The sequence below is a fragment of the Nelumbo lutea genome, chromosome 2 (genome assembly GCF_056320005.1).
Source record: "Nelumbo lutea isolate HS-2025 chromosome 2, American lotus-T2T, whole genome shotgun sequence".
NCBI classification, from domain to species: domain Eukaryota; kingdom Viridiplantae; phylum Streptophyta; class Magnoliopsida; order Proteales; family Nelumbonaceae; genus Nelumbo; species Nelumbo lutea.
Window position 1 is genome coordinate 24,317,342 of NC_142685.1, and position 19,321 is coordinate 24,336,662.

A 19,321-nucleotide genomic window follows, 5' to 3' on the forward strand; every position below is an offset into this window, starting at 1 on the left:
TATCTACAGGTGGGATCTTTGTACAGAAGATATAAAAAAAAAAAAAATACATTGTCTATTTGGCAATGCAATATCCTAGTAAAAAAACTATATATCACTCTGTGGCTCCACTCTTTGCTAGATTATTATGGAATTGGCTTGATATTGGGAAATGAGAACTTAGTGGAATGAAGTACTCTGATGACAAAGGTCAGGCCTAATCTTATGGCGTAACATCTGAAGTCTACCAGACATGTTTCTATCCATCATCCTGCCTATAAAATATGGGAGTCTGGCTCACTCTAAGCCTCTGATCCCATAGGAAGTAGTAATTAATAGCTTGAGCCTTAATGAGAGGTAAGACTTTATTGTTGCCAATTCACTGTTCTAACTGGTCCCGAATGTGTTGGAATCAATGCTGTTCTGCTGTCCAAAACTTCTCCAAACATTGATGGTTCAATTTTAAGTAGAAAGAATTTGTTGAGGTTTAGTTCAATTGATCCTTTTCATTTCTTTATTTTTTGGGGGGTGTCATGAATAACTGTCTGATTCTTACATGTAGAGGATCTGTTGATGGGATAACATCCTCTGGCAAATGAATCAATAGTAATTTCACTTGATATCTCCAATTTTAGACTTAATGGATGACTCTAATAGCGGTTGAGTTAAAAATTGCTTTTATTTTGGAAGTATTTGCTTACTGTTGACAGTTCAGCTAATGGGCTGAGAGCTTTGTGGCCCCAGTTTTCTATTTAGTTGTTGTGCCTAAGCCCACTTGTTCTTTTATGTTTTAAAGCTTGTGATTTCTTTAGTTAAAGATGCACTATTAAGGCCTGTTTAGTCTTTGTACACTTTCAGTTAAGTATAAATAGAAAGGGAGGAGGCGGCTAGAGATCTTCTCTTCTCATTTTTCTTCAAAGATCACATTCTTTTCTAACTTTTTCAGTAATTTACTTGAGTTTCTAAGTTTTCTAGTCTCACCAACCCCCAGAGAGTCCTGTACATCTTGAATCCTGATGAACAAGCAAGTAGATACCAGAAATATCCACTAAATGTGTGATTTTTTTTATTTATCCTTTCTTGTTTTATTTATCCACTAAATGTGGATACCAGAAATATCCACTAGTTGTGATGACTGTTTCTGACCTTTTTTTTTTTTACCAAAATCTACTTTCTTCCTGATTTTGAATAATTATATAAGTTTCTGCTTGTTCTCTAGACTGTGAGGTTATCTTGTAATATGTATGTAAGTATGTTTGTGTCAGTTATACACAATTGTTTTTACATTAGCTAAAGTGGGAATTTTCTTGTTACTTGCAGGTCTGAGAAGGAGCCTCCTTCAACACTTATGTGGATTTTATTTTTGTTAGCTCAGGTTATATTCTGCAGTGTTATTGGTTGAAATTTCTTTGGAAACTGTAACCACCTGTTTTCTTTACAATGAATCTTCTTAATGAATATGTGATGCAGCATTATGATAGACGGGGCCAATTTGATGTTGCTCTCAATAAAATTGATGAGGCCATTGATCATACTCCAACTGTGATTGATCTATACTCTGTCAAGGTTCGTTCATGGCTTCTGGATTCTGTTTTGTAGTCAGTTTCTGATATCACTGTTATGGTTCATCAATTTCCTGTCATATATATTTTGTGTATCCTTCCAGGATCATTGCTTCTCTGCAGTTCTAGGGAAGCAAGACCCCTCTCTAACCTACCTATTTCAAGAGCGACTCACTGTTCAATATCCCACTACCTCTATTTCAGCGATGTTAGTTCTCTGGATCTGAATCTGATTGAGCATCAAACCAACACTGTATTAGTGTAAAACCCTCCCCATCTCTTACATCTTGAATATAGTGATTGGAGAGAGGGTTTTCTTTTCTGTTCTCTTAAGACTTAAGGGCTTCAGTTGCTTGTTTGTTAATTTCACGTGCCCAAATTTTATTGAACATTTCATTTTTTTGCATTAATTACTTGTCTTAATTAGCACTTTAGCATGATGGTTTTCAAATAAAAGTTGCTATGGATAGAAAGGTCTTACAGTTAGTTGAAATGTTCTTTGATCACAGGGCAGGATATTGAAACATGCAGGTGACTTGGTAGCTGCTGCAGCTTTGGCAGATGAAGCTAGGTCCATGGATCTTGCAGATCGTTTCATAAATAGTGAATGTGTTAAGCGTATGCTCCAGGCTGATCAGGTATTTCTTCTGTTTGGAACCCCCTTCCCCCGGTCCAGCCAATAAGGGGAGTGGTTCTTGGTCATTTGGTCATTCACCTCTACTTTTGTCCTTGCATTGGTGATATTAAATCTAACTCAATGTTATCTTTTTTTATCTTGTAAAGGTAGGATTAGCAGAAAAAACAGCTGTTTTATTCACAAAAGATGGAGACCAGCACAATAACCTTCATGACATGCAGTGCATGTGGTATGACTGTTAACTTTTTTGTGTTTTTGTAAGTTGACTGGTAACAATACCCTCTGTTTGTATGTATACTAACTCTTTAATCTTAATGAAATTCATTGTTATTGATAAGAAACAAAAAGATGATTGGTAACAACTTTGTTATCAAAGGCACTGACTAATGCACTGATTGGTCAGTTGAGAGCCATACTAACCGTATCATTAACTAGTTGGGTGATATCCATGATATTGTTTCATGGGATGCTGGAACGTGGACCAGATTGACTAATGATTGGTTGACGTAGTTAAATGAAAAACTTATTTTCAAATAATGTTTCTAAAAGGTCCATTAATCAATGACCAATGATGGTCCTGGCAATCTAGGACCTTATATTTGGCATTTCTTTGCACAAAATGGCTGCTCTCGGACTTGAACCTGCATTTCTCACACTTGTTGGGTCAAGATTTTACCATTGAACCAAGTAATCACCCTTGTCTAACAACAATTTAACATTGCATAATATATCCCCCCATGCTATATAAACAAGGTAGTTGTTGAGGTATATTATATAGAAACAAAGCATAGTATAAAAGAGCAAAGTTGAGGAGATAAGGGTGCTCTTCCAGTTGGTGGTGAGCTGATGTAGATGGGTTTCCACAAACATATAGATTCCCTCTCCCTCTCTCTCTATATCTATGTGTGTGTGTGTGTGGAAAATTTAGATTTTCCATGCTCTCTCTCATGCGATCAGGTTCATGCATTCATGCATGTGTGTGTATGCACACATACACACACACAATGACCATCCCTACCCTCTCAGCTCAGCATTTTAAAAGCAAAAAGCATGACTAAAGTGCAAGGGGTTCCTATTAATTGAGGTGCAAGGCAAGGTGTGTGAGTGAACAAAGTAAGGCTCCATTTTGAGAAAATGTAAAACAAAGATTTATGTATAACCCAGCTCCCAGCCTAAGCACACTCAAGGCATCCCTTTTTTATTGTCTCAGGCAGTGTTTTAAAACGCGAAGGCATGACGCGAGGCATTCCACTACCTAGAGGTGTGAGGCGTAATTCAGAACACAAACAGCGTAAGCCTCCTTAAGAGGAGGGGGGTTATGAGGAGGATGAAAAGGAAGGGGGATCTCATTTTTTCTTTATTTTTGATAAAAATCTTTTATATTAAGAAGAACAAAAATGCATAACAGTAGTTCAAAGGGTGGGGTCTTGTCAAAGCGAAGGGACCCCCCCCCCCCCCCAACTCAAAAAAACAAATTGGGCTGCATCGATCGCCCCTCGAAGGGATAGGGGGCAAACCATTTTCTTTCCCCTTATCTTTACTTTCCCTTTTCTTTCTTTTTCTCTTTTTTTTTTCTTCTCTTTCCCTTACTTTTCTTTTCCTTTCCTTTCCTTTCGTTTTTTTATTTTTTCTGTATTTTCATATCAGATGTGCATGAGGCGCAAGAGGCGTACGCCTCTAGCACGGTTCATGAGAAAAGTGCAAGAGGCGCATGCCTCTTGCACCTGAGGCATACGCCTCATAGGTGTCAGCGCCTCTGGCATACGCCTCAGGGCGTTTCGCGCCTCCCACGCCTTTTAAAACACTGGTCTCAGGCTATCCTTTTTTGTTTGTTTGTTATGTTAGCCAGTCACTTTCTTGATCCATTGACAAAACTGAGTGGCAGTGTCATGATTATAAGCCTGCTAATCTTGTTTGCTTGTGCATTCTGAGAAGGTATGAGCTTGCTTCTGGTGAAAGTTACTATCGGCAAGGGGATCTCGGGCGTGCTTTGAAAAATTTCTTGGCTATTGAGAAGCATTATGCAGACATGACCGAAGACCAATTTGATTTCCATTCATATTGCCTAAGAAAAATGGCTCTTCGTGCCTATGTGGAAATGCTGAAATTTCAAGATCGATTGCATTCACATAAATATTTTCATAAGGCAGCAGCTGGGGCTATCAGGTGATTTCTTTTTTCTTTTAATTTCTTTTTGGTAGTAAATAAAAAAATATCAGACAAAAAGTTATCTTCAAAAACTTCCTTTGAAACACCTTCAAATTCTGGCATGACTAATACCCAGTCACCAAGTCTTTTTCCACTCAAGAACACAATTTGTTCCCTGCTTCTTGATTGTCTATAAAAAAATTCGTCTATTTCTTTCTTTTTATTTCTTTATTAGTTGGCGTTAGTGATCTGAGATATTTGGTCAACTGATTTTCACTTTTGTATTGTTATATATCTGCATTCTTTAGATAGGCAGCCCAGTGCATGCGTCTCCTGCCAATGTGGAGTCTGGGGAAGGACAGATGCACACAACTTTACCCCTTGCATTCTTTAGATGCTTCATGCAAATTAGCCTGGGGTATTTTTAGTTGGAAAATTTTACTTCTGGTTCTGTGACCAAGTTCATAGGCAATTCTTTATACTTGAAATCAGAGATGGCCTGGTGATGAAGCAGTTTGGGCCCATATGACTGGGCTGACATAATTACCTTTGATATCTTCTCAACAGTTGTTGGTTCAGTGGACTATCTCGTTATGTATATAACAGTTTGACCCACAATTTCATTGCCTGAGTCCAAGCTTTTGTCATATTCTGCGTAGGAGGTATAAGTGCGACATTAAAGGATATTATCCAATAAAATAACTAAAATAAATAATGGTCTATGTATTATTTCTCTTTTTTCTTGTCATAATAATCCTGTATTTTTTTTCATATTTGAAGTGTATCCATCTTTGTGCTTATTTGGTTCTTTTGGGTGCAGATGCTATATGAAGTTATATGATTCTCCTCCAAAATCATTGGTTGAAGAAGATGAAGAAATGGCAAAGTTGCCTCCTTCTCTGAAAAAGAAAATGAGACAAAAGCAGAGAAAGGCAGAAGCCCGTGCAAAGAAAGTATGTTGCTCTTTTTGTCATCTCTTAGTAATCTTGTCTGAATATACTTGAGTGATAATATCTTGCATTCCTCTAGGAGGCTGAAGAGAAAAATGAGGAGTCAAGTGCCGGAAATGTCTCTAAATTTGGAAAGCGGCAACATGTGAAGCCAGTAGATCTTGACCCGAATGGGGAGAAGTTGTTGCAGGTAGTTTTAGATTTCTGACATTTTCTTTTTCTTGCTTTCAGATATCTTGTTTTCACATGGATGTTTTGAGGCTGGCATGAAGCAAGCCAGATATTTTCTACATTAGAAGATATAATTGTCACCATGTGGTTTTTATATGCAATTGTATAGGTTGAAGATCCATTATTAGAAGCTACAAAATATTTGAAGTTACTGCAGAACAATTCCTCAGATTTTTTGGAAACACACTTGCTTTCTTTTGAAGTTAACATGAGGAGGCAGAAGATTTTGCTTGCCTTTCAGGTAGTTAAAATCTAAAGTTTCTCCATTTCATCTTTTGTTACATTGAGCTTTAGAAGTCAAGACTAATACGTAACTGAATTTATATTGAAAGCATTTTTTTCTTCCAAATTTACTGGAAAATAACTTGAAATTTTATGATCTTGAGTTTTACATGTTATGCTTACTTTAACAAGAGAATATTGTAGTTTTTCGCATTGCTGGGTAGCCTCTATATGTGTCAATAAATGCTGTTGAATTTCCTTTGTGCTTTTTACTTTTGTTTTTTCCCAAGTATCAACAGTGGTAGTATTTTTGGTTTTTAGCATCCTTTTAATCATTATCGGTCAAGATGAATGTAAAAGAAAAACAACAAATGGTGGTCAATATTTGCCCTGATTCCATGAATGTAATAGGACAGGGGCATTTAAACTCTATGCTGCCATTTATATACTATTTTTTTCCCTAAGGTTGGTCACTTGCACTGATCACTGTTCCATTGGGTTTTCTGCTTTCCGACCTTCTTTAGTAAGATGAAACTTTACTTCGAGTTCTTGCATTCAGTTGAAGAAGATGACTTTAGTGATGGAAGTAAAGCAATCCATTTTCACATTGATATCTCTGTTTGGCCCTTCTTTTGGCAATATTCTTTTTTCTTATTGTCCTGTTAAGGTGTTTTTTTACTTGCAAAAATTGAAGTGGAAATTATTCCTCCAACAAGGTCTTGTTGGGAATGTCAATTGATTACATTATGAGATCTCCACTTGGAAGTCTGTCAGAATGTGCAAAATCAACGAGACATTTTCTCAACTGTTCCATTATCAACTTTATCGCATCATATTTTGTCATCTAGCTACAAGGCTGGCATCATGCATGGGCAACAATTTACTGTCTAAATGTCTATATCTACAAAGCTATGCAACAAATGAAAGAAACAAACTATGAGAATTTCATCTCTCTACAACAAACAAGAGGAGAGTTGTTAACACAAAGCCTCAAATAAACAAGTTCAGATTCTAAAGAAATTTAAATTGGTTGATGGGGTCAGAATATTTGTATGGTTTTGGCATGTTTTTAGTTTTGCAACTTGTTGATGGATGCAGTTGCTGTATTTAGTTTGTCAATGCAATTTGTTCTTATAATTTCCTGTTCTTTTTAGGCTGTAAAGCAATTACTTCGGTTGGATGCAGATAACCCTGATACTCATCGGTGCTTGGTATATCTTCCATCCTGATATGAACTGGCAGTGCAAGATGAAATTTAAATGTTCAGTCTTGTGATTTTGATATGCTAATGTTGGACTTCTTACGACAGATAAGATTCTTTCATAAGGTGGATAACATGTCAGCTCCAGTGACTAATGCAGAGAAACTCATTTGGCGTGTTTTAGAAGCAGAGCGCCCTGACCTGAGGTTTCTATGGCACTATAATTTTCTTGATTCAGTTTAGTGTTATTCTTAGAGCTCCTTTGAATCTCAATAGTGGTTCCTAATCTTTGCAGTCAATTGCATGGGAAATCTCTAATTGAAGCAAACAACTGCTTCCTTGAAAAGCATAAAGGTTTTATCTGCTTCTTAACCCTGAAAGATATGTAGAATTACGGTTAAAATGTTCATGTTCTGCTAATTATACTAGTACTTTGGATTTTTATTTTTGTAGATTCCTTGATGCATAGAGCAGCATCTGCAGAAATGCTATTTGTTCTGGATCCTCGGAAGAAAGCAGAGGCTATCAAACTTATTGAAGATTCAACGAACAGCGTGATGCAAGCGTACTTTCTCTTTCCATGTTTTCTCACGTTCTGTAACTGCCAGAAAGATTGAAATTTACTGATAATTAAAAGAAGTACAAATCTGTTGGAAAAAAAAAATGAAGCTTCTCATGTTTTGCCAACCAGAAATGGAGCATTAGGAGCAGTAAAGGAATGGAAGCTCAAAGATTGTATTTCAGTTCACAAATTCCTTGGAGCAGTCCTGGTTGATCCTGGAGCTGCATCTAGTAAGTGCTGCAACATCATTTTCTATTACTGATATTTTTTTGCTATCTGGGTTTTCCAAGTTGTTTTTTGGGTGAGATTTATTTTTCTTTGGCATAGATGAGTTGAAATACATTGAAGGGGGAAACAAAGAGGATGTATTAACCTTGGTTATTTGAAAGAATCACCATGACATACTTGTCAAAATAACTAATACAAGCGCCGTTATCTTCTTTCCTTGGGAAGGGGATCCCAAAACTGTTACATTGGAGATCTACTCATTTTACGTTTACTAGTGTCACCAAATAAAAAGTTGAAGAGGATCCTTCGCATGAGTGCATTCATTCATAATGTAATCATCCACACGTTTGGTGCTACATTTCATCACATGTTGATTGGATAGATCCAAACATGGTTATATCATCACCTATAATACAACATCTTGGTCTACCATAGATCGCTCCTCCCTGTTGTCTGGCTATTAACTGCCTGAAGAAATAACCTAGTTGTCTGGCTCAGGTTAATTCTAGCAAGAACTTGTATGTGCTATTAAAAGTTGTTTTTTTCTTGCAGGATGGAAAACACGATGTGCTGAGTACTTCCCTTTCTCAACATACTTTGAAGGTATACGCAGCTCAGCCTTCTCGAAATCTGCTGAGGACAAAATCTTGAATACACGTCAAAATGGGGATTTGAACAACCATCATGAGGCTACTCAACGTGGAGATTCTTACTCTATAAATGGGAAATTAGAGGCATTCAACAATCTAACCATCTAATTTCACATCATCACCTAACCTATCTTCTAGAGCTATAGATCCAAGAGATACAGGGAAAAACTGAGAAAGTGTCAAAAGAGCTGAATCATGCTCGGGGCCAAGAAGGTATCCAGAATTCCCAAAGGAGGGAAAGATCTGAACGGAAGTACTTATAAGTTTTGTCAACAAATGCTTTGAGACTTTTTTACCCTGATAGCCATTTCTTCCACCGGGTTTCAGGATAAATTCTGTTAAAATGTGTATATTTATAGTTCATTTTGTTCCGAGTTGAATCATCTACTGTTCTTGTTGAGTCGATCCTGGATAGTGGTGGTAAGTGGGGTTAGAATGTGCAGCATTTCAAGGCTATAAATATTTATTTAAGGTCAAGGGGAGCGCTGATGTTTCATCGGATGGTTCTATATTTGGTCATAATACTTCGGCTTAACATTTTGCCTGATGTGCTGACCTGCAGTGCTTGGACGGTTTGTACCCAATCGTATATGTTTCCTGACCATTGTTCGGTGTTGATGTATTACAAAACATAGAAATTTTGTCATGAATTCACATTGTACCAATTGATTTCGCAATGATGATCAACAAGCAACGTTTGGAGTGAGAAGAATAATTGAAGTTAGCTTTCTATTTTGCCCTTATTTTGTGAAATGTCCACTAAATATGTGTTGAATTTCTCATCTTAGTAGTATTTTACAAGTCTTGCTACAAGCGTATATTTAAAGAAATGCCTTGAGCTGTGCAGCAGAAATTCAGTCACACTCATGCTGTGAACCTTGCTGCTTGAATAACTGAAGATCCCTTTGCACTAAAATCACAATGCAACATAATGGGCCTGATGGTAGAAACCCTGAGCTTCTAAATTGTAATTCCCTCGGACCGGTGAGATCCTGGCAATTGGCATGTTTGATAGATTTTAGTTCCCCGAAATCTTCACCCTCAGGATCCTCGATTTTTGGCATGTCATTTTTATGTTCCTGTTTGTACTTCACTACTTTGTAAACTAGGGTTACTGTAAATTGTCAGGTAGTATTGCGATGGCTGAGCCTGCTCGAGTTTTCACTGTTTGATATTGGATTCTGGTCATCTGGTGGGATTCCCTCTTTCATTCTATGTGGCGCCCATATGTTTGAAACAATAATGAAATATTGTATTTTGAAATGCTATGATTCAAGCTAAAATGCCATGGTCCGAGAAGCCAACAATGTTGCAGATTGGTTAGCAAATCAGGCCCATGCCCCCCTCTGTTAATTTCCGTTTTATCCAAAAAAAAATGCCATGGTCCACGTTACCAAAAACCATCAAGAATGTTGGTGTTTGGCATTCCTCCGTGCTCATCGCCTCATCGATAATTGAAGCAACTTTGAAATTTGTTTCACTATCGAGACATTAAATCTACTAAAATGTTTCTGGAAATATTTCTTTTCTCCCAGAACGTTGAAACAGCACAAATTGCTGCTTTACTCTCCTCTGCAGCAGAAAATGTGGGGAAACTTAGCTCCATCTTTTGGAAGCTTTGTTGGCTGCGTCTCATGCTGTCTTATCTGGTGAAATTTGTTTACAGTTTGGTACACTCAATTGCATTGCATTATCGCTAATACAGAAACTGCAGGTGGTAAAACTGACAGGTCAGAATTTCTTTGGGACACGAGGGAAAGCATCAAATGTTCGCATATTAATGGCATCATTTTCTACGGATGATCAAGCTTAGGCCTATTATAACTTTTTCCCTCGTTCATTTCTAGCTTTATATTTGCAATCCAGGTACATGGTGCGTCTAAAATAAGGGTTACCCGCATTGGTCGGAAGTTGTACTTTACCTAACCAACCTAAAAATATTGGTTGAAAAGTTGAATAAACTAGTTTCCAGAATAGAAAACCATAAAGCAAAACGAAAGGAAGAAGGTGAACAGCGCGGGATCTAACCTGTAAGAACGTTCCCAGCCACTACGATTCGATAGGCTTTCTTTGTAAAACGATAAAGAGGAATATACTTCAAAAAGGGCAAAAAAATTCACTGATACTAGGAAAAGGGCCAGCAGTGCACCCACCACATAGATTGTTTTAATAAAAAGGCCATTACCAGCGTTGGTCCGAGCCAATCTGAGGTCTTGGGAGAAAGGTTCAAAATATCGACACGTATCGGTCGATACGTATCGTTCTGAGACCCCTCCAATACACCTTTATAGTGGGTGTATCAGGGGTCTGACCAGTTCAGGGGGTGGAGGAGCCCTAAACCGTCCCCCCTGAACCGGTTGCAAAAAAAAAAAAGCAATAAAATACAATGTCTATTCACCCCTACCGGCATATTGGGCATGTCGGGCATATCGATACTTTGAACAGTCCATCTACTACCTTTATTCCATCTTAAGCCGAACGAAACTAAATTTTGTATTTTTTTCTGGCTTTAAAGCTCAAAGGCTGAAGCTAGTTTAGTATACAGAAAAGGATTTTATAATTACAAAACTAAGTTAGATGCTGATGACATGGGATTTACATGGGGGATCCTAAAATCCTCTCCCCCTCGAGGCATCTTGTCTCCAATCCATGCTGTTTTGTGCAGCTCCGTAGCTTGGCGTCCCATGAAGCTGGCCTTCAACCGGCTGCCCACCAAAATGGCAGGGTTGTCTTACCCCATTGGCTTGGGCAGCATGGCCTTGAGAACCTCCAGTTCCAGATGGGGGGGTCCACCACACACCGTGCTGCCAAGTAGGAGGGGGAGGGGCCACAGTTTGATGGACTTGGCTCGGCATCATATTCATCGAGGGCCGCAGAAACGGCATTTGTTGTCCCGCTAGTGGGTTAACAGGCTGAGAAGGGTGAACAGATGATGGCTGTTGAGGTTGCCCTGACAATGGATGCTGTTGATTTACATTTACCATATGCTGATGTTGGGGCAGAAGTGGTTGCTGAATGTTGTGCACTGGTGGTGGCAATGGCTGATGTGAGGGTTGCGGCTGCCACTCTGGGATGTCATCATCATCCCAAGGTTGAACCTCAAGACCTCCATGTCTGTGCTGCCAGTTCACAGGATTAGAACCTGCTTGACCCTGGCCGTATTTATAAACCAGTTGTCTCATTTGCTCTACTGGACGGGGTGGTGGTTGAGAGGGGAAAGGCGCCATGCCAGACCCATGTGGGGGTTTTTTAAGGGCAGAGAATTGAGAAAATGGCAAGTTAGTGCCTCTAACAAAATCAAATTCTGGTAGGTCATCCTCGTCCCTGGCAGCTGCTGGGCCAAAGCCAGGCGGAACATCATCGATGGGGTCATCATCAGGTGGGGGCTCTGGATTAGTAGGAGGTGGTCCCAAAGGTAATGGAGGTTTCGAGGATGCATTGGCATTTAAATTTGCATTAGCATCCTTTTCTTGCTGTCTCCTTGAAGCAAGGTGCTGCTTTTTTGAGCTGTGTTTATGGTGCCCAGATGAGTTGGGTGACGTTGGGGAGATTGCCTGAGCCTTCTTCCATACAACCACCCCAATGAGACCGGTATCTGTACTACCAAGTGTCTCTGATTGGTCCTTAGTCAGGATCTGGCCAAGCATTTCCACTGTTCTCGTATGAGGTGGGCAAAAGTAGAGTTCTACCCCGGGGAGTTCAGCGAATCCCACTCTCTCGTCCATAACATAAGAATCAGCCACCTGTAAAAAATAGATAAAACAAAGATTTGGGGTCAGATCAAGGACAGAATATGGCACAGGAATGGAGATGAGGCGGAATATATAGGATTAGGATGGGCATCACCTCACAAAGATTTACTCGTCCATTCTCTGGGGATCCTTCCTTCCAACAAAATTGGACGACCTACGAAGTATAGCAAGTTCCATGAATTACGACCATGACAAATGCAACAATCAACTGGATAGGAAATGTCACAAAAGGCATGCACGTCTAAACGTAACCAAGCCAAGTGGAGTTTTTTTTTTTCCCATTTTTGATTCATGGGGCTACATAACAGGGGGTAGCCCATCACCCAAACCCATGACGCCGCCCCCCCTCCCCTGGTAATGGGAACAATATAGAGAACATTTAATCCTGTAAGTCTAAAAAATACAGCAAGTGGAACAAGATAAGATAATGGTGTGAGATTGATGAGAAACACAAGGAAAAGGGTGGAGATTAACAACGAGCAACCATTGAGATTTGCTGATTTCGGGAAAAAAAAAAGCATTCCCATGGCATCTCCCGTAGTATTTTTAAGGATTTCACATTGCTTTCCATTTGTATGATCTTAAATCTCTTTCTCCATTCGTTAAGAAAATGAAAAGAGAAAAGGAAAAACCCCTTCCCTAGCCATAATTGGATTTGCTTTATGATGTAATTTGGACTTCCTCTTAATTGAAGTCCAGCTGATGGATATGGAGCTAGAGCTAATTTCTTGCAATAGAAATTGTTTGACTGTAAATTCCATTGTTGCAATATTTCTTTCTTTTTCAGGTTTATAATTAAATTCATTTTTATGAGAAATGATAGAATGCAATAATTTTGTTATCAGCCCAAGGAACACATTATCTTGATAGAAATTCTAAGGAAAATAATTGGTTATCTCCACAGAAGCCCATTCGCATTGAAATCTCATCAACATTCGCATTACTAAAAGAAAATGCCATTCAAGTGTTGGTCTAGGATAGGAGTATTGTGGAATCAGATCAAAAAGCCCTAGGCTGCAATGGCAGTAGGACTAATAATATACACTGAAATGAGATACAAGAATAGTTATAATAATGAAAAGAAATTAATGAGAGATACCATGATTGCACGACTCCGAGACATTCGAAGATCCTGTAGGAATTTCTCAAATGCATTGAGTCTGACCCTCCCCTTGATCTCAAGAAATCTAGGCCACTCTTTTGCAGATGTTTTTTCACCACTATAACAACAAAATCAGATCAGCATGTGGTAAGAAACATGCAGAGATTAAAAAAGGAATATTCAGAACAAACTTATTACTCCAATATGATGCTTTTAAATTAGACAAGATTCATGATATTTTATTTGATGAAAATTGGCTATCAATAGCTTGACAAAATCTAGATATCTATTCTTAATAGTAAAGCAATTACTGTTGCAGGAAAAATGAAGTTTGCAGAAAATAAAAAACCAAAATGGTATAGATACTTAATATGAAATTTGCTACAAACAACAAATTCCAAATATGTATTCTCTTAAATAACACAGCTTGCTATTATTCTTCCTCGTTAGTCATTACAAATCTGGCACAGGTTCTTTTCTTGAGAGGCTCAAGTTATGCAATATGGATATAGTGAAGCAACATATTCCTTTGATAAATGGAGATAACATACTGTGCTGAGGTGTACTGAAAGCTTGAACACCTCCATGCTCTCAATACACATTACTTCCACAAAAGATTTCGCATTGACCAGTTAGACCACCAATAGGTTTTGTTAAAGAAAGCAGGTAACGCCTGAATGGAACCAATATGCATGAACTGGCAGATAAATATTCGCATAGACAAAACTACAGCATGCAGTAATAAGCTTTCAGACAAACAATATCAATGCAGTGTGACAAAACTTAAAAGGTAAATAGAAATCTTTCAATGAATGAGAAATAACAGTCCAGAAGGTTTCATGGACCTAGAGTGGAAAAGCCTTCACATTGCTGTGCACCTTTCCATTTTATCACATACCTTTGGAAGACATGCTGCACCAGTAACGGACTCCCTAGAATAATAAACTAACCCCTCCCCCCCCCCCCAAACTAACAAAACAATCATTTTTTCCGGAGCAGTGCAATAGCTTTTCACAAGGGCGTCCAGATACTGGTGTTGCCTACACGTGTTTAATGGAGTTGTTGCATGTAGTGCCTTTATGCAAGTACAACCCCCGTCTTATGGTAATCAGGTATAGCAAGAACATGTTAGACACAGTATCAGATATGGAATTTCATTAAAAAAATGAAGTATCTGATGTGATATGGCACTTATATATAAGTATCCAAGTATCATAAATGTAGCAACTTATATTCTTAAGATGTGATCCAGCCTTTAGAAACAAAATACCAGGAAACAATGAGACATGCTGGTTGACTTCAATACATATTACCAGGAAACAATGGCATCTATTGGTGTAAGGCATTTCACGTTTGACTTCAATACATATTATATAGATGAACTGTTCGGCATAATAATTGACACATCTAAATTTCAAAGCACTTGTCTCTGAAAAGCATAATGGCACTGTGACAGTCATTGTATGGTGTGGACTTTCTACTGATCTACATAACCTGTACATTTAGTATGTCCATTAAAGGTACAAAATGCTTAAGTAACAACCAGTAAATGGAAAATTATTTCTAGAATGCATAAGCAAACTAAATACCCATTTTGTCTATCAAAATCTACATCACAAAACTGTAATCTGCAACAGAAAAAAAAAATCATATCAAAGAAAAACTTAAACAGGATAACAGGATAACAATTGCACCTTTTAAACAAGCCAACAACTGTGACCATGGTTGAGAAATTCAACTGAAGAATGCCTTCCCATACATGCTCACCCTTAGTTGCAGCACCAGGAGAAGAGGTTCCCGTGTCTATATGAATATCACTGGATTTCACATTACTATCTATCCTTGTGGATTTAGCATTCATTTCCTCCAATTTATTAGGGGCAGTATCTACTGGATCTGTTGAACCAAGACTTGGGAAATCCAACTTGGTGCCAGCACCAGAGCTCTTCTTCTCACCTGATATATTTCCATACTGCCCAGCATCTACTTGTATGTTCTCAAATGGTGGTTCTGAATCAAGAGATTCCATGAACTCATCTAGAGAGACTATTGGAGGAAGAAATTCTGCATCCCTCAATTCATCCACCATGAACCCTTGCATATAATCAGTCCCATCATGTGAAAGGGCAGATATGCTACTTGGGAGTGTTTTGTCCTCTTGGATACTCTTATCAGACTCAACAGCTACTTCAGGTGTTTCAGTTACACTAGGTTTAGAAGGAAGCTGAGCATTTGCTTCATTAGCTTTGTGCAGGATTGGAGAAAGTGAACTTGCTCCAACAGCAACTTCCACCGAGACACTATCATCTTGTTCAACTTCTACTTGAAACTCACCTTTATGTGTCTTCTTCACCAAACGTCTAATATCAACATGTGAATCTGGGAGAACTACCATTTGTGCAAGTTCTTCTGCTTTGGCAATTCTCCACTGAGAGAGCTCTTTTGAAGCAAGTTCCTCTGCAGTCATAGAACATAGACGTTCTGGAGTAATTTCTCCAGACATTACTCTTTCTCTCAGTTCTGGATTATTGCGATCTTTCAAATTGAATAATAGAGACCTGCCCTTCTCCTTGTACTTCTTGTTAACACCTCCAAATAATTTGAAGAGTTCAGCTTCAATTTTGAATGCCAAAGTTTCTGGAGATAGAAATGTTTGCTCCACCCCATCTCTACATTCTTTCTCATGCTCTAATTTAGGTCGTTTTGCAGAATGGCATTCCATTGCTTTGGAAACCTCTACATCAAGATCTGTTGCCCAATAGAGTCCATTTCCCTGTAGAAGTTCATCCTTGATAAGGAAGCTGTTACTGAATGAAGTATCTTCTTCTGAAAATACATGCTTCAACTGGAATTCCGGTCCTTCAACCTCCCAGTTTTTTAATGCATTTTCTACATTTTCATTAGATGAAACTCCTTGAGAAGAATTTTGGCCACCATCATGTTTTTGAGAACTGAAATCTTGGGAAGGAAGAGTTTCCAAATGCCTTTCAGGTATATGCTGTGATCTAGTACCAATTGTTGTTGAAGACTCAGCTGGCTGAGAACCTTCATGGGCCTGTCTAGGAGTATTTGCAGCTTCATTCTGAGAAGTTGTTCCTACATCTGACACTTTGTTCTTTTTCTGAGAAACCAAAGCCAATGCAGAAGCTAATGATTCTCTCAGCTTGGACCTGACAGACTCAAATGACTCACTTTGGCCCTTAGGAGATGGTTCCATCTGAGCAGTTCGTTTGTTTGGTATTGGCGATTGCTGTGACCCTGGTTTACTGGCAGTAGACCCTATCTGTACAGTTCTCTTTGGAGCTGATAATTGATGTGCCATCAGATTTCTGAACATGGGTTCCATCTGTGCTGGCCGCTTATTGGCTAATAAATGTGGTGACACCAAATTACTGGATCTAGGTTCTATATGAGAAGTTAGTTTTCCTGGTATTGCTAATTGCTGTGGTGCCATGCTGCTGGACATGGTTTCCATTTGCCCCATCTGCTTACTTGGTATTGACAATTGCTGTAGCCCTGGACTATTGGACATGGCAAAAACACCCGGGAACAACACAACATATGCGCATATGGAAATCAACAGGTTCAACTAGTATGATACCAATGACATTGCCAAAAAGTGTGCCCAGCTCTAAATCCAATAATACTGTAAAATCTTGTGCACATATACGTCTCCTTGTAAGATCCTCCAAGATCTAGTATTACAGAAAGATTGATGCATGAAATAGGTTAGCCCAGTGAAAAACAGAGATAACTAGAATTCACCTCCAAAAGCACGTTTTCACAACAAATAAAACATACAGATTGTTAGTAATACCTCATGATATTTCACATGGAAGCTGGAGGATATAAGATTCACAAATAAAAAATTAAAGAATACACCATTTTATATAATTTTACATATTCTTGGACATAAATTAAGAATCCAGTTGCATTACTTCAAATGGCTAGTGTGATGTAAACAACTTGAATTCCTAATCCTAGGAGATCAGCCCTCTGCCCTGTAAAGGCCACTCTTCGAGGCAAGTCGAAACAAGTCCATGCAGGGTAAGGAGTTACAATTATATTCTTTTATTGTTGTTGCCTTTTTAGTGGAAATTTTTCCATTTGAGATCCTATTTACAAGAACTGACGCTTTAGGTATTTAAGAAGTCTTTTTTTTTTTTTGTTTATTGAAAAGTAAAAAGACCATTACTAGTGTGCAAACAACAATAGAAGGTAATTTGGAAGTTGATAAACCATCACAAAGGTGTAAAACACATCATCATCATCCATGCCTTATCCCAACTATATGAGGTTGGCTACACGAATCCTGTTTCGCCATTCCGTTCTATTTAAAGCATATTTAAAAGACAAAAAAAGGCATTTTAATTAGGCACATGCCTGAACTGAGGAAAGGGGCTGTGCCTGGGTTTAAGCGAGCTGCATGTTAAAATGCACTTCACCTTTGCAGCTAGACATGCTTGAGGCTCACCTTTAAACCACTGCTAAGGAAGAGTTCTACATATATGAGAACCCAAAGGCTGGTATACATAGCCTCATGTGTCCTAGAGGATGAAAACATTGTAAAGTTAGAGGATCAAGCCCCCTGGATATATCTACAAATGCACTGCATAAAGTCAAAATCGACTCAAAAGAACAATCAGGGGTACTAACTCCTCTAGCACAACCAATCAAAGAAGCAACACAAAATATCAAACACGATACCCTACAATGCAACAAACAATAGAAAAGGTGTGCATGGCCAAAAACCCTAAGCCAGACCATACGCACTCTTCATGCAACGTCAATTAAAAAAAAAAAAACAATTTGCAGTAAAGCCACTTCTATCGCTCAAACCATGTTATGTTTCACTTCTCATTTCTATGGTCTCCCTGAATCAGATAAGCATGCAGTCACGAACACTCGGAATCAAAGTTCAACGAACAAAATAAGGTAAACAAAAACCAATGTTCCATGAAATATTATAGAAAACCCTAACAAACCAGGGCTTTAACAGAACGATTCAAAATTAGGGAAATAAATAGAAGAAGCAAAGGAGAGAAAGAGAATTTAATGGAGGAAAGAGTGCACACATGAAAACATACCTGTGAAAACGGCAATGGCGCTTCGAGGAACAATGGACAGAGAACAGGTTTTAACGGGAACAGAACAGAACTAAACCGGTTAGGAATTCACAAGCCTCGAAGAAAATCCCCAAATTCTTCCAGAGAGAGAGAGAGAGAGAGAGAGAGAGAAGGAGAGAGAGATTAATGTCAGTTTGTGTTCATTTTTCCTGTAAGATAAGCTCAAATCTACTCCGAAACGAGGCAAGAGTCACAAGAAGAGGAAGTAGGGCAATGATTTCCGCGAAATTACTAGGTTACCCTCACTTTCTGGCAGTTATGAATCCCAGTGGCACGAAATGCCGACGTGGTGAGTTGGGCCAGGCAAGCCCAGACGTGGCATGGTATCTTCTGACTACATTCATTCAGATGAGACTCCTCGTAAAGTCGGGCTCAGATGATCGCCACGTGTTCATCACAGATCATTTTAACTTTTGTAGCCAATGAACAATGAAGAAAGAGGGATTGGCGGAATTCTTAGCGTATGAGAACTTCTATCTGAATATCGCTCTCCTTAGGAGACTAATGATGAAAAAGGAAGCGCTCGCATAGGGGAAAAAGTGAGTCACTGACTTTCAGCATGTGACCGCTCCCATCCATAATCAAGAGATGGAGACGGAAATGGTGGACGATACGATGCGATCATACGAGTAGGTAAATTACAAAGGCCCCCCTTACTATAGGTCAGTAACAAAGACACCCCTGTACTTCAATTTGCGATAAAGGCCCTCTGAATTTTTACATTGTGACAAATGCTCCCTCAGTTGTTAAGTTAGATGACGGAAGGCCTTAAATTGCCAAAATATCTCATTAAACTTTTTCTTTTTTTTTTAAACCTAATTGATCCAAATGGAGATATATTGCTTCAGTAAAACGACTGAGAAAACAACATACTCTGATTTTATGGTTTCATGTTGTTGATCTCTTCTCTCTCTTTTATGTAAATGAATCTTCTCTATCGGAGAAAACAATGAACAATACAAAGTGTAAAA

General features: G+C 38.6%; 2 protein-coding genes across 3 annotated transcripts in view; one reads left to right on the top strand and one right to left on the bottom strand.

Annotated features, from left to right (window-relative positions):
- Window positions 1-9,105, top strand: part of LOC148869248 (N-terminal acetyltransferase A complex auxiliary subunit NAA15-like) — a 71,709-nt gene extending 62,604 nt beyond the window's left edge. Inside the window, exons 13-26 of one of the 2 annotated variants that reach the window (XM_088971018.1) lie at window positions 1,300-1,354; window positions 1,450-1,545; window positions 2,051-2,179; window positions 2,325-2,407; window positions 4,114-4,344; window positions 5,147-5,279; window positions 5,356-5,466; window positions 5,617-5,748; window positions 6,884-6,940; window positions 7,039-7,136; window positions 7,226-7,284; window positions 7,384-7,495; window positions 7,622-7,722; window positions 8,273-9,105. In XM_088971018.1, coding sequence (XP_088827144.1) covers window positions 1,300-1,354; window positions 1,450-1,545; window positions 2,051-2,179; window positions 2,325-2,407; window positions 4,114-4,344; window positions 5,147-5,279; window positions 5,356-5,466; window positions 5,617-5,748; window positions 6,884-6,940; window positions 7,039-7,136; window positions 7,226-7,284; window positions 7,384-7,495; window positions 7,622-7,722; window positions 8,273-8,478 — 1,603 coding nt within the window. In that variant the 3' untranslated portion in view covers window positions 8,479-9,105. The remainder of the gene's footprint in view (window positions 1-1,299; window positions 1,355-1,449; window positions 1,546-2,050; window positions 2,180-2,324; window positions 2,408-4,113; window positions 4,345-5,146; window positions 5,280-5,355; window positions 5,467-5,616; window positions 5,749-6,883; window positions 6,941-7,038; window positions 7,137-7,225; window positions 7,285-7,383; window positions 7,496-7,621; window positions 7,723-8,272) is intronic. The other variant, XM_088971019.1, reaches the window with a different exon arrangement.
- Window positions 9,106-10,839: 1,734 nt separating this feature from the next.
- LOC148869249 (uncharacterized) lies at window positions 10,840-18,580 on the bottom strand. Its single transcript, XM_088974118.1, has 5 exons — window positions 18,312-18,580; window positions 14,919-16,919; window positions 13,222-13,342; window positions 12,217-12,276; window positions 10,840-12,113 (listed from the first exon to the last, which is right to left on the bottom strand). The coding sequence occupies exons 2-5, from the start codon at window positions 16,754-16,756 to the stop codon at window positions 10,980-10,982; spliced, it is 3,153 nt and encodes a 1,050-aa protein (XP_088830244.1). The 5' UTR covers window positions 16,757-16,919; window positions 18,312-18,580; the 3' UTR covers window positions 10,840-10,979.
- Between the last annotated feature and the right edge of the window lie 741 nt (window positions 18,581-19,321).